Genomic DNA, 14,675 nt, shown 5'->3' with positions numbered 1-14,675 from the left:
ACTGTTAGACTCTGTTTTTTATTTTAAGGCATATTCATAGAGCAGCACAAAAGCCTAGAGTGTTAAACACACCTTGCAGGTTTTTCTGGTACACTGAGAGAAAAAAGAAGAGTATTTTCATTTGTTAACTGCCCAGAAGGTGGCAAACATTCAGCTATTGCTAAACCTATTACTGTTAGGTAATTTCAGCACACCACAACAAACATTATACCACAAATACTTCAGGAGTCTCAAATGCCTGAAGATAGATTTGCCAACTCTTTTTCCAAGCTTGCAGAGCTTATTCATAACAAATCAGCCTTTATGAACTGGAACCATTAAAAGAAATGCAACAAGGTATTTTTAGGGACAAATACTCCTAGGTATGAAACGGAATAATAAGCTTTAAAGGTTCATAGTCAAACCCACACATACCAATGGCCAACACAGGGACACACACTATTTCCAGCATTCCATTTAACCGTGAGGAAAATTTCTTTCCAGCTACGTCAAACGGGAAGTGTCCAAACATTTCAACCAGCTTAAACATCTACAACCACTGTGTGGTTTTTGTAAATAAGAATAATTATCTTGGTGCATAATTAGCACACACAGTCCAAGTACCTATGAGCATTATTATCTCTGAGTAAGTTTAAGTTTATGCATACAAATTCACCCCTGGTTACAAGAAAAATCCTGAGGAAGCTCTTAAACACACAAAATCTTAAGCCAAACACACCAGTAAAGCAAACACTGGCAACATAAATGAAAAACATTCCATTGCTCAAAGTTAGGAGGAGATTTAAAAAACAACTATGTGACAGGAATCCACTATTGCAGAATCCAAATATTTTTATCCAGAATGTTGCATTTGGGTCTTGCTTTGGTTGGTTGGGGTTTTTGTTTTGGTTAGGAGATTTTTAGTTGTTTGTTCGTTGGTTTTTTATGTAGTTAGGAGGGGGCAGGGGACAATGGCAATGCAAACAGAGGCTAAATTTAATTCATCCATACTACACAGGGGATCAACTTCTACTTTGAGAGGTTGAAAGTCTTATATTGCTAATGGATTGTCAGCAAATCCTTCAGAATGCAACAAAAGCCCTGTGTTCAGCACTTCAGAATGCACACCAGGTCCTGTCCTCCAAGGGAATCACTCACAGGGCTAAAATAATCCCAGCTGCAGGTTTAGCAGCTGTTCAGTGACTATTTCTGTTTGGGTAAGTAGGTGTTTGAAACACCCCTGCAATAAATGGGCTCCATGCTGCTGATGTTAGCAGAAAGTCAGGGAGATAAGGAAACACACAGTCTGTGAGGGACCTAAAGCTCATTTAAAGTAAGTGCCTCCACAGGCAGGGGAGCTGCTCCTTTTGATGTCTTACCTTACAAGATATGCATACACTTCCACTTTGATCTCTAGGAACACTCACTCATTGGCTTTCTTACCTTCACAGGTATGTAACTGAACAAGAGCATTGGTCTCATCTTGCCCAAGGTGTTTTTCTTTTAATAGATCCCTGATAGTGACTGCCAGCATAAGACTGGAGCTTAATAAACAGAAAGCAAACTTTATGATGCATTTTGTTAATTATTAATATACCAAATTCCTTCATAGACATTCCAAACTACTCCAGCAGGACAAGGCCAATAGGTCTCATGCCCACTTCTCATGTTTAACTAAAGCAACACAATGTTGGAACTAACCAGTTTTTGGACTGGTCTATTTTTGGATGCAGAAAGTGCCCTAGATGATTATGATGCATTTACAGCAGTCATGCAAATGCTTAAACACCATATGATAGCTGAGAAAGAAACAGAAAGGCTTTCAAACTGTACCTTTTCCACTTTCCCTTGGAAAACCTGCTGCCACCCGCTTCAGGCAATCAGCAACAATCTTTGATTACCCAGAGCACATCATCCTTGTCAGCCAATCAAAACAGATGAAGGAATCCCTTCTTGGAGCATATCGACATATTCCTCAGTCTCTAGGATTTCCACACCCAGAGAGAGTCATGAGCTTAACCAGACACACCAAGGTACATTGAGGCTTGACAGAAAAATAAATTAGGAGAGTGAAATTTCCATCTCTTAGGCAATTTAAGACACTACTACAACTGAAACTTTGATGAAATTCTCCAGTGCTATTGTGAGAATTACCCTTCAGAAAGTCTTTTCTTCATGTTTTGCAATTCTTTGTTCTCTAAGCAAGCTATATTAAAACACATACAAAATTCTCTGACTCCTAAAGTACTTTTATTGACTAAACACCTAAAGAAATTAAAGAAGAAAAGGATTTGTTCTACTGAAAAAGATTTGTCATCCTGCTAGAAGACAAAAAGCCTTAAAGTAGTATCTTGGTTTTACCCAATACAAAAAAACCCTTCCATTTAATTAAGAAAGGTGCTGCTATTTCTTTGGCACACTTAACGAACACGTATAATTCTGAAAGCTTGTTTTTTCACTCACATCAGCTGTTCTGATACAAGATACTACCCCTGCCTAAGCCTTGACCTACCCATATTTTTTGACTGCCAGATCTACAGTAAGCCATCACCATGAACACAAGTTCAAACAGCAACTTCTCCAATTCCCTTTCAACAAGACAGCAATTTCCCAACCACAAATCAGAACCTGATAACAATATCTATGTTGTAATAAAAACTATTAACCTTTAGAGGAAACAAGTTACTATTTGTATTGTATTTCCAGCACTGAACTTAACTCTATGTGCCAGAACTGGAAATTTCCATGAACAGTATTGAAATAGCAACTTAATAAAAAAGTTTAACAGATGAAGTAACCTGTATTGAACTGCTCCATGGACAGTCTGAGGATATGCAACCAGACAAGGTTAGAGTAGCAAATCTACTACCAGGCAACTACAGACTCCAGATTTACATTTTTTAGTAAGAAACCATAGCAAAGGCAGTGACAGTTCCAAAAGAATCCAAAGCCTTCTAGAGTCAGCAAACTGATAGAGAACAAAGTGTTTCACATCCTAAAGACAATGAAATTTCTGTCAATGGCAATGGCTAAAGTTTTGAAGGTCACTTATCAACATTTTATTAGGTACAGTTCTCATCAGCTCAACAGAACAACCAACTTTCAACAACTGAAAATGTTTTAGTTTCAACAGATATACAGTGAGCAAAAAACAGCTTTGACAGTCAGTTTTTCAGCTAGGTCCCACAGCCAGCCACCTCACTCTTTCCCAAATGCCTTTAAGAAAAAGATGGACTTCGCAGCACAGTTCAAAGGTAAATACATCTGAGCTATTTTGGAGTGTGAGGGAACAAACTTGAAAGCTCACCCTGCCAGACTGACACTTCTGTGCCACAGCCAAGTTCAAATACATTCACTGCTTGGCAGCTGTGGCACTAAAACATATCAACAAATGTGGCTTTTAACAAACTGCAAGCTGACTTTAAAAACAAAGAAAAAACGTACTGTGTCAAAAATCTTGAAAAACCTCTAACAAGAGTTTAAATATCAGAATCTGTAGTAACAAAACAACTTCTGAACTGATTAGGAGTTCTTTACTTCCTATGACCTGAGGCATAAAGCACTCAGCTGGCACTCCAGAGGCACCACAGCTTTTCTAATCAAATCAAACAGAACACATTGATCAAAGCTGTTTAACCCTTTTGAGAAAGATTAAGACCAGAATTCAAAGTTGCAGTCTTCAGAAAAAAACCAACCAATTCAGAACATATAAAAAAGGATGGGTTTTCGACTAAATAGCAGTCAAATTTAGTTTGGGTAGATGACTCCAAACAAGAAGTATCATGGGATGGCTTGGGTTGGAAGGGATGTTAAAGATCATCCAGTTCTACCCCCTGCCATGGGCAGGGACACCATCCACTATCCCAGCTTGCTCAGAGCCCCATGCAACCTGGCCTTGGACACTGCCAGGGATGAGACACAGCTCCTCTGGGCAACCTGTTGCCCAGGTTCTTCCTCACAGGGAAGAATTTCTTCCTGATATCCAATCTAAACCTGCTCTCTGTCAGTGTGAAGCCATTGCCCCTTGTCCTGTCATTCCAGGCCCTTGTCAAGAGTCTCTCTCCATCTTTCCTGTGGGCTCCCTTCAGGCACTGCAAGGCCACAATGAGGTCACCCCAAAGCCTTCTCTTCTCCAGGCTGAACAATCCCAATTCCCTCAGCCTTTCCTCCTAGCAGAGCTGCTCCATCCCTCTGATCCCCTTGGTGTCCCTGCTCTGGCCTGGCTCCAGCAGCTCCCTGTCCTTCCTGTGCTGGGCCCAGGGCTGGATGCAGCCCTGCAGGGGGGGCTCAGCAGAGAGGGGCAGAGGGGCAGAATCCCCCCTGCCCTGCTGCCCTGGGGCTCTGGGTGCAGCCCAGCACAGGGGGGCTCTGGGTTGGGGCAGGGCCAGCTCTCACCCACAGCTCTCACCCACCCAAGTCCTTCTGCCAGGGCTGCTCCCTCTGCTCATCCCCTGCCTGGATCCATCACACTCAGGGATGTGCCCAAGACGGGCAGCACCAGCACTTGGTCTGGTGAAACCTCATGAGATTCCCATGGGCCACTGCTCAAGCTTGTCCAGGTCCCTTTGGATTGTCACTGCACCTTCAGCTTGGTGTCATTTGCAAAGCTGCCGAAGGTGCCCTTGATCCCTCTATGCCATTAATGAAGATATTAAATACTGGTCCCAGTATGGACCCCTGAGGGACACCACTTGTAACCAATGTCCCTTGGGATTCTGAGCCACGGATTGCTTCCCTCTGGATGCAACCACCCAACTAATTCCTTTTCCATCCAGCAATCCACTCACAGAATCCATGTCTCCCCAACTTGGGGAGAAGGATGTTGTGGGGGACCATGCCAAAGGCTTTACAGCAATCCACATAAATGACACTTGTACCCTTTCTCTTGCCCACTGATGGAGCTGCTCCACTGGAAAAGGCCACAAGGTTGCTCATGCAAGATTTGCCCTTGGTTGTTTCAAATCACCTCCCTGTCCTCCTTGTGCCTTATCAGAGCTTCTAAGAGAGTCTGTCCTATGATCTTCCCAGGCACAAAGGTGAGTTTGACAGGTCAGTAGTTACCAGAGTCCTCTTTCTTACCCCTTTTAAAGCCAGGTACAATGTTTCACTCCTTCCTGTCACCTGGAATTTCACCTGATTGCCATAGCTTTCCAAGCACCATTTTAACAAGACAATCTTTGTGGTTATACATCAAAAAAGAGAAAGCACAAAAAAACCTATAAAGAAACCAACGGATTGCTAAACAGAAGTCTAACATTTCCTTATCCAAGGATAAAGAAAGGTATGCTCATGCACTACACATTAGTCTATTCACATTGCTTATGAAACAGACTGCAGTCCTGACCTTTTGGAAAGAATACACAGACAAGTCCAAGGAAACAAACTTAAGTAGTGATATTTACAAAATGATGTAAAATAAGTCGCCAATAGCACAAACACAAATAAGCCACCTATAATAAGCACCAAATACATTTAAACAAACCTTCATGAAGGCCTTCATTTAAGGTAATTGCCATTTCTGATCATTCTTTATTGGATTTAATTCTTTGAGTTCAAATTTGTCCAAACATAATCATCCTAGTTTACAGAAAATGCCATTCTTACTCACTCAGCTTTTATGCTTCCAGACATGATTATCTGATGGAAGACAACAGCTTGGTACAGAACAGCCAGCCAGAAATCATGTTCTTCTGCCAAGTATACGATACGCAACACACATCAAAATATCCCTCCAGAATTCTTTTTTCCTGCCTGCCTCCTCATTTTATTTTGAAACACTTCTAACAAGCAAGCCTGCTGAGGAAGTTGCCTCAGCATAAAACAAACCACACAGTAAAACTGAGGTTGGAAGGACCCTCTGGAGATCAGGTAGCCCAATCCCCTGCTCAAAGCAGGCGCGATAGCTCAGATTGTTCAGGATCACAGCCAGTTGAGAGACACCTCCAAGAGCAGTAGTTCTCAGGGTTCTTCTTTCTACCCCTTTTAAAGCCAGGTACAATGTTTCACTCTTTCCTGTCACCTGGAATTTCACCTGATTGCCATGACTTTCCAATTATCATTTTAACAAGAACAATCTTTGTGGTTATACATCAAATGGTCCCACAGCCTGTCTGCAGTCATCCTACAGAGCACCCTTACAACAAAATGGGTCAAGGCTTAAAATACAGTGACTTTAAAAGAATTTCTTTATAAATGAGACAGATATATTTAATATAATTGTAATCATCTCCTCAAAAAACTGTACTCAACAGACCCTCACTAGCATTAGGCCTTTTAGAGAATATACTGAAAAAACATGGGAGATCTGCATCAAAATGTAATATGCTGTCACCACAAACAGCACAGTTTAGCAGTCTAGAAAAGCTTACATTTCAAAGGAAGTACAATATCAAGTCACCAAAACCAAGCTGTGTAACATTGGTCTCTGGTAAATTCAGACAGGTTCCCCCAAGCCATTTTCATGTTTGCTATAGTTCAAACTCAAAAGACCTCCCTCTCAAAATGGCAGAAGTTTGTCCTACTGAATACAGCTAATTTGGACAGTGTACTTACCTCCAACTGCGTCAGTATTGACACTGCCAAACCTTTCTTTTTACTCAAAGAAAAAGACTTGTTTTTGTAAAAGTATTTCTGCTTTATGAATTTTCCTTTCTTCAGGAAAGGAAATTATCACAGCATCTGAAAGTCTCTGTCAGATTGGCACAGTACAAATTGCTGATATTACAAAGTACTTCATATTCTCTTTCTGTATGTATGCTTTTACACTGAGATAAGAATAACTTGTCTCAAGAAAGTTTATACTTCTATCTAGATACAAACAGGAGTCAGGCAGTACATCCACACAGTATCTTACTTTTGTAATTTATGTATACTTACAGTAGCTTGGAACAGTTACTTCAGATTTAACACTGATCATTTAAAAAGCTACTCACATAAGGCCTTCCTTGACAATAAAAACTGACAAAGGTTCAGTTCTGAATTTCATACCATACCCAAGTGGGTGATCCTCAAGTTTGTGCCCATTAAAGCCCTCAAAAGAAACAGGTCAAAGTCCAAAAGGTAATTTTTACCCTGAAGGCTATTTCTGCAGATCACAATAACCAATGTGTCTTGTATTGCAGCTCTCTCCACAACTTACAGTGCACAAAAATCAGATTTTCTACGATACAAGTAAAAAATAAAATCAAAATATTGAACAGAACATTTGGATTACCTCCCAGAAGCTATCACTAGAAACTTCTACTCCAACGGAATCATCATATGAGCCAGACATTGTTATATATGAAGAGCTTGTAAGTATTCAGAGCTTAAACACCTTCAGAATCTGTAAAAAATAAGGAAAAATATTATGAGCATTATTAATGGAGTTTTGAATTATGAAAAAAAATTATCGTAAGCAACTTCATTCAGTATTTTGATATCTAGAGATGCCAAAGGTAACCACACAGGGCATTTTGGAACAGAAAACTTCTACCACAGTTTGTAGCTCTTATCCTGACATTGGCTGTCCAGAAAACACTCAATGCATCTGCTTATATCACATTTCACTAGACTCTTGAGTTCATTTAATGATAATTTAATGATAAAATATCATTTAATGATAAAATTTCCTATCATAAACAAAAGATTGAGCAGCGAGATGCTTACTCATTAACTATTCCACTTTCAATGCATTCCTACAAGACAATCAGCTGACCTTTGCTTCTGCAACAGTAACCTGCACTGAGTCCTATTCCTTTTCCACTGGAAATCTGTAACACAATGAAACCCACCAAAAATATTTAAGGCCAAAATTTGTTGATTTAAAGAAAAATAAATGTCTTCTTGTCATTGTTCTATTTTAGCAAAACAAACAAACAGAAAACCCAACAGCCCCAAATTCTGAGCTTTATTAGAAATAAGTCATTGCTTTAACAATTCAGGCATTTTCACTTTATAGACACAGCTGCAGTGAAGAAAAATATAATCTATCCTCATCAAAGCAGATGACTTTATGAATGAATAGGTATGAAAAAGGTTAGGGTTACCCTAAGCTAACACGTAAGATTAACATCAAAAACATTACTGAGACAAAAATCCAGGCATTTGCATCCACAAATGCAGTTTGTGGGCTGGAGACCAAGAGATAGGAGAGAAAGGAAACAGCTGCTTCCCTAAACACACACACAAATCCCTGTCTGATCTCTGCAGATATTTCACCAGGTCCCCCTGTTTGGATGTCTCCTGACAAGTTTATCTCTAACTACTACCAGGGATATATACAGGTAAATAGATTTTACCACCCCTTGGTGGATAAATACTTTTATCAGTAGTCTGTAAGTTGAAGCTCCCTCTCTTTTTTTTTTGCCTTGTCAATCTTGCTTCCCCTAAAGTACCATGGCCTCTTCAAAAGGGGGCTGAAAACATCTCCAAATTTGACCTTGCTGCCCAGTGGTTATGACAAGCTGTTGAGAGAAAAAACACTGAAAGCCTCCCAGGCAAGGAGCATTCAACACTAAATTAGCATTTCTGGGATACACTGAGAATAACCATGCCATAAGGGCAGGCACTTGTTCACAACAAAACCCAGCTACTGAAACAAAATAATTCTTTGGACAGTTGCAGCACAAACATAACAAAATTACTCTGGCTGGGAAGACAAGATGTTTCTCCTTATCAGTTTTTCACCCAATTCATTTACGTAATGCAATTCACAAAAAGCTTACATAACCTTAACACTGAATATGGAACTAAGAACCACAACAGGAACATCAATTGTTAGAATTCTATTTTTAAAAGACAGCCAAAATATATTAAGGGTTCTACAAAATGGTAAACTAGAAAGGAAAATCATATGGAGGCAAATTATTTTTACATATTAGTGTAACAATCTTTAATTATGTTATTAGTAATTACAAAAAACCCCAGCTTTTCCACCTGTGCTTTCACTGAGTCAAGAGGGAAAAGTTTAGACACTATGCAATTGTCAATTTCTCTAGCAGCACACCTTTACATGGAATGTGTTCTTTCCAGATAAATTTTATCCCTTGCAATTTTTACAATACATTGAGGAAAGCAAAGATTACATCTGTGATAGCACAAGCATATTTTTCCACATCCTTTTTAGACAGCTATAAAGCAGTATAAGGAGGAAACCAAACTGCAGTAAGCTTGCAACTAGCTGGACCAATTTATAAGAATAGTTTAAAATTAAACAGCCGGGCATGCCATGCAGAACGAGGCAGGAATGAGGTTCCGAAGGTTGTCAAGAGGGAAGTTTTTCTCCTCTACAGCAAGATCTTTCAACCAAAGTATTCACTGCCTTTTGGAAGAGATCTGTCAAACAGCTGCAGAGTTCAGCAACTTGGAAAAAGAAACTCTGAAGTATAAACTTAAAGGAAAGTTTCAGCCCATCCCATGGAGTCATCCATCCCACTCTCTGGAACCACACTAGCAGTATTTTTTCCCTCCAATTACAAATAAAAAAGACAATGAAAATGTTCTGAAGTAATAATACAGCGTCCACTTACCTTTCACAAAATAGCTTAAACTATATCATTCCTATAAATTTACTCTAAAAAGTTACATGGAAAGATTGAAAAAGCTCAACACAGGAACAATTTCTTAAATGAAGGAACAGGTTGTGGTGATTGGGTTTTAAAAAAACCCTTTTATTCCTCCTCAACTAGAACTACATAATACATGGAGTTATCCTTTTTTTCCATAGAAGCATTAAAACGATCAGCACTCAGGAAATACTGATGGAATTAAGGTTTTAATATGCCAAATACTATGCTGTGAGAAAGTATGAGCAAGCGTATTTAGGGAAACATTGTGAAGTCATAGCAACAACTGGTACAGAAAAACACTGTTTTTACAGCCCTACTTAAAAATAAACTGTATACTGACATAGGAACATTAAGTGGTGTGAGTCATGCTATCCTCACAAAACAGAATTATTACAGAAGCCAGGCCTTTAGCACATTTTTCGTCAGAGTTTGGTCCTCCTATCCTCCAAGTGAATTTGCAGGGGTTTCACAAGTAAAGTTCACTGCACTTTTTTTTTTGTTTTGCAGGGTCTTCCATTTTACTATAAAAGAAAACCTATGAACAACTACAGATGTCACATAAAATCTAGAAAATTTAGATGGATACACCAAGAAAGATGAGTTCTGCACAGATTCTCCACAAGATTCACCGGCATACACAGAGCTGGGGTTTTTTTGGTCAGCTGGATTGCAGCAGAACCAATAACTCCATAGAAAGCACAGTGCCCACACCCACTTCCTATATTCTCACAACAGTTTGGCTTCATCCACTCTTTCTCTCCTCATTCCACAACTCCAGGCACTTCTCTTTAGCGCCTTTTCCCTGTCCCCCAGCTGCTAAGCAAACAGTAGCACAGTGCTGTAGCCATCAAAAAAAGCAGCCCAGAGAAAGCTTTACCAGTTCAGAGCCCCTGCTGCCTTTTGTCACAAGCACACTTTAGCCACAAGAGCTTATACAGGCTAAAAATAAGTCACAAAGTCCAAGTGCAGAAAGTAACTCCATCCTAAACAGTACATACTGTAATAGCTACGGAAATGATGCAAACAAACAAGGCTCCAGTTTCTTGGCCCTGACTTTTAAGCAATTCTTGTAAATTAGGATACATTGATCTTTGCCACAAGGAAATGGACCTCAATAAATAAATGTGGCTTTTTTTTTTAAGCTTCCTCTTAGGGAACATTCTAGCCATGCTTTACGCTACAGACCTTGAATTTCTTCCTCACTGCCAGTGCCCCACTGTGTGAAAAGAAGTGATATAAACATCCTGAGGGCTTAACACACAAGCATTTTAGAAAATATTAACTAATAACAAGCAAGTAGACCTTCAGATACCACACACAAAAGCAGCTGAACACAAGATGCTGCCTCTGCTCTCAAGAAGTTGGTTTTGATATTACTTTGAAAGCAATTTGCAAAATCCCTAGCTTTGCTCATGTTGAAATAATTGGGGTTTTTTTCGGTGCAACAAATGCACACTGTTAAGAAGCTAAAATAATGCAGTGAATCTCAAAATTTCTCTGAAGGCATTTTTCAATAGGAAGATGGCAAAAAGCTTTTAAAGAAATCCTTCAGTTAAACTCCCTCAGGCTTTTAATAACAAATAACTTTGATGAACTCTTACTGTGAAACAGGTACGGTTATTTAAAGTGAGATTTTAACATTCTGACTTCTTTTGGAAGATGTTTATTTTGAAAATATACTTCACTATACTCAAAAAGACATCATTAAAAAAAATCTAATTAGAATCCCATGTACAATAGGCTGCTTTGTGGCCCTGGGTGACAAACTGGTCCACAACAGAGAAACATCTCAGAGTGACACAATCTTCCAAGCATGATCAGCACAGGTTGCTCACGGCTTTCATACAGATGGATCTTGAAAACCACCCGGGATGGAGATAGCACAACCTCTCTACGCAACCTATTCCAGTGATTAACTATCCTCGAGATACAGAAGGAAAAAAAATGAATCCATACTTAGAAAATCAAATGGTGTTGCCATGCATTTTCTCCAAGGACTCTAGAGATGCAAGCTGAGACAGAGATGGTCTATCAGCTTCTAGAAGGGAAAAGCACCTGGTCACATTACCTTTTAAACTTATTTTTGGAATGACAGCATTTTTCGCCATGGATCTGACTCATCAAGATTCCAAGTTTCATGACTAAGGAGTGAATTACTTATGTATAAGGACATGACTCAACTTCCAATTAGCTGCTCCTAAGAAATTTAAGCTATAATATTTTTCGTTATTATTCAGTGAAGTCGCAGGTTTTGTTCCACACAGAAGGAGACAAGACTTCCTTGTACAGAAATAAATACAATTTATGCTTTAAGTGTGAACTACTGTGGTTTGCTACCAAGTGTACCTGCCATGAATATGCCCAATTGCATTCTCTGGTTAAATAAAGCAATTTAGATCTTACTTTCTTTTCTATTTTGTCCAAAGAACTTGCTCCATAAGAGTTCTCAGTTTCTTCAGGGTTGGAATCTGTTTACTGTTTACATAGAAAAAAGTGATGTAACTTCTTTAGCAATATTGTGAAATCATGTAACAAAAGCTGTTAAGAATCACAGCTACTGACACTGTAAAGTCCATGAATTAATATGAAAAGTAAATACAGGAAAAAAGAATGGTTTGGTTTACACATTCAAGGGACATCAAAAAACTCCAGCCCCTGGGTGAAGGGAAGAAATGAATCAAACCATGATTAATCACTGCTACTCAATGCTGTGAAGTCTTCTAATTGCAATCAGTAGACATGACTGTATTTTATTAACAGAAGTTAGGCCTTAGATTTTTAGAGGTAGAGTCTCAAATTGATGGCTTGGGCCTAGCTCTTCTTCAATCTATAAAATAGGCAGAATAGCACCCTCCTCCACAGGGATTTAAAATAATCCCTTAGTCTCCATCGAGAAAACAACTACACAAACACTAGAGAGAAGTCCATAAAAGGAAATTGAAACACTGTTTCTTGGGGAATTCAGCCACTATGTTATATTTGGCAGAGCCATGCACCAAATGATTTTTGGAAAGAAGTTGACAGCAACCTATTCGGTGAACCGTGAGCACTAAAGGAAGGAATCTAGGAAATGCATGCTGTTACAGACTCTGCAAGCTTATTTCCTACCAGGCACACTCCTCTGAGACGGAGAGCAATGTTTATTCCTAGATTTTCTAGTTTGGGTAACGGAATAATTTGCCACCTAGACATTTTTCAGTTAGCAAATAACGTAAAATTACATTAAATAACAAAAAGCTATCAGTTCATAGTCGTCATTCATAACCTGAGTAACATAACCCTCTGCACTTCTCAATTAAGGAAATCCTGAGTTTAAGGTTGCTTGGTCCACAACGACCTCCTTGGTATTGGATTATATTTGCCCATGCCCACGTCTCTTAAATGCTGAATGTGAAACCACTGAAAGTAGCACACATTCACTGCCCCAAATATACAAGCCATGAACACACATTCAAGCCATAGTTTCAGCACACATCAGAAGATCACTAAAGAGATTAAACTTCTATGATAATTACCACATGTAAAAAAATCCCCCACAACTCTAGAGAGGAGACAGTCTCTAAAATTAAACTCTTCAGGCACATTAACACTGTGAGATGCAATCTTACAGCAGATACATTTCACAATGCATAATAAAAGGAGTAAAACCAGCCATTTTGGTCATTATGGATTATTTTATTAAAGAAATGAAACTTGAAATTACTGATCAAGCAACTGGAATAACACACAGTACAGAAGTATACCTGAAACATGAGGCAATGACCCAACATTCTCAAGATGACTCTTAGCCTGCACAATTTGTTTCACCCATGTAAAATAAAAGCTCGTTCTCACACTCCAAAGAAGACTGGCAGAGCCCTGGAGTTAGCAGCTCTTATCTCCTGTCCTCCCTCCCCATAATTAGTGGCCAGACATGCTGGTTAGACATGCTGCTGTTACACATGCTGGCTTTTTGCACATTCATGACCTAACCATCCCACATGCTGCCAGCAGAGCCTCCCTCTGCATTTTTCCAATTAATCAGGAGATATTTGAAATAGCAACATTGACTTTGGGGAAAAATTATTTTTTATTCTCAGCTTGACAAGCCAATGTGTGTAGGTGTATTATTTTAATTGTGCAATTTTTGTTCTAACCAGGGAAGCTATTAATTGCCTTCAGAGGCTTTGCAGAGGTTTTTATTTAAAGTTAGACACTGATCACAGAAATTATTAACACTGCAAAATACATGCTTTAAATGGCATAGATATACCAGCTAAGATGCAAAGTTGATGAAGTGATGTGGGGAGCTTTAAAGTATTTGCATGTATTTAAAACAAACCTTAACATTTTCAGACTATGCTTTTTCTTTAACCTGGAGGTATGAGGGAAAAATCCACATTAATGTTTTCTTCACTGCGAGGAAAAAAGTGCACAAAATTTGGCTTTGAGTAAATTTTATTGTCAGAAAACCAGGAGAAGAACTCAGGTTTATTTGTCAATTAAAATAATATTAAAAAATATTCTTTGATTTTTCAAATCAGAGGTTTTCTACTGTTCAGGATCAAGTGATTAAAATGATAACATGCAGGAAGAACTTTAATTTAATTACAGGTCTTCACCCTTTCAGAATGTTCACTTTTGTAATGCCTGTGATATCACAAACTAATTTATAAGTCCTGTCAGTCTCCCAAAATGAAATTAACCATAATATCTTGCCATCCCTCCTAAATAAATAAAATTGATATAAATATGCTTTGACGTTTGTTTCAAAAAAAGCATGAAGGCAGCAAAAGATCACGTCTTCAACTTGCAAATTACACTTTGTAAGCATTCAGTTAGCAAGAAATCTTTAACTGTCCAGATAGTTTTAAAAATAAATAATTCGCCCTTTAACTGACCCTTTAATTCCCTAATCTAGTGGAATTAGATGGCTTGCTATATACACTCATAATGAAAACTTATTTTTGTAAAATGTCAAGGGAAATACCTAAAGCATATATACTTCATATTTAGTTTCAGTATAATTTTACAACAGTGCAAAAACGAGGAGAGTGCAGAGCAGGATATTGATGGATTCTGCAGGAGAGGAACCATGAAACAGCATTTCCAGCTGTACTGACAAAACAGTTGCAGAGAGCAGTGACACACACACAACTGCTCTAAAAT

The 14,675-nt window shown here is 38.7% G+C and overlaps 1 protein-coding gene across 5 annotated transcripts in view; it reads right to left on the bottom strand.

Annotated features, from left to right (window-relative positions):
- The window catches only part of PACSIN2 (protein kinase C and casein kinase substrate in neurons 2), a 58,551-nt gene that overhangs the window by 23,617 nt on the left and 20,259 nt on the right, over nt 1-14,675 (bottom strand). For all 5 annotated transcript variants that reach the window (XM_030959573.1, XM_030959574.1, XM_030959576.1 and 2 more), the window contains exon 2: nt 7,193-7,303. In XM_030959573.1, the coding sequence (XP_030815433.1) occupies nt 7,193-7,252 (60 nt within the window). In that variant the 5' untranslated portion in view covers nt 7,253-7,303. The remainder of the gene's footprint in view (nt 1-7,192; nt 7,304-14,675) is intronic.

Source organism: Camarhynchus parvulus, chromosome 1A (genome assembly GCF_901933205.1).
Source record: "Camarhynchus parvulus chromosome 1A, STF_HiC, whole genome shotgun sequence".
Classification (NCBI taxonomy): Eukaryota; Metazoa; Chordata; class Aves; order Passeriformes; family Thraupidae; genus Camarhynchus; species Camarhynchus parvulus.
This window is presented reverse-complemented; position numbering and strand designations above follow the sequence as displayed.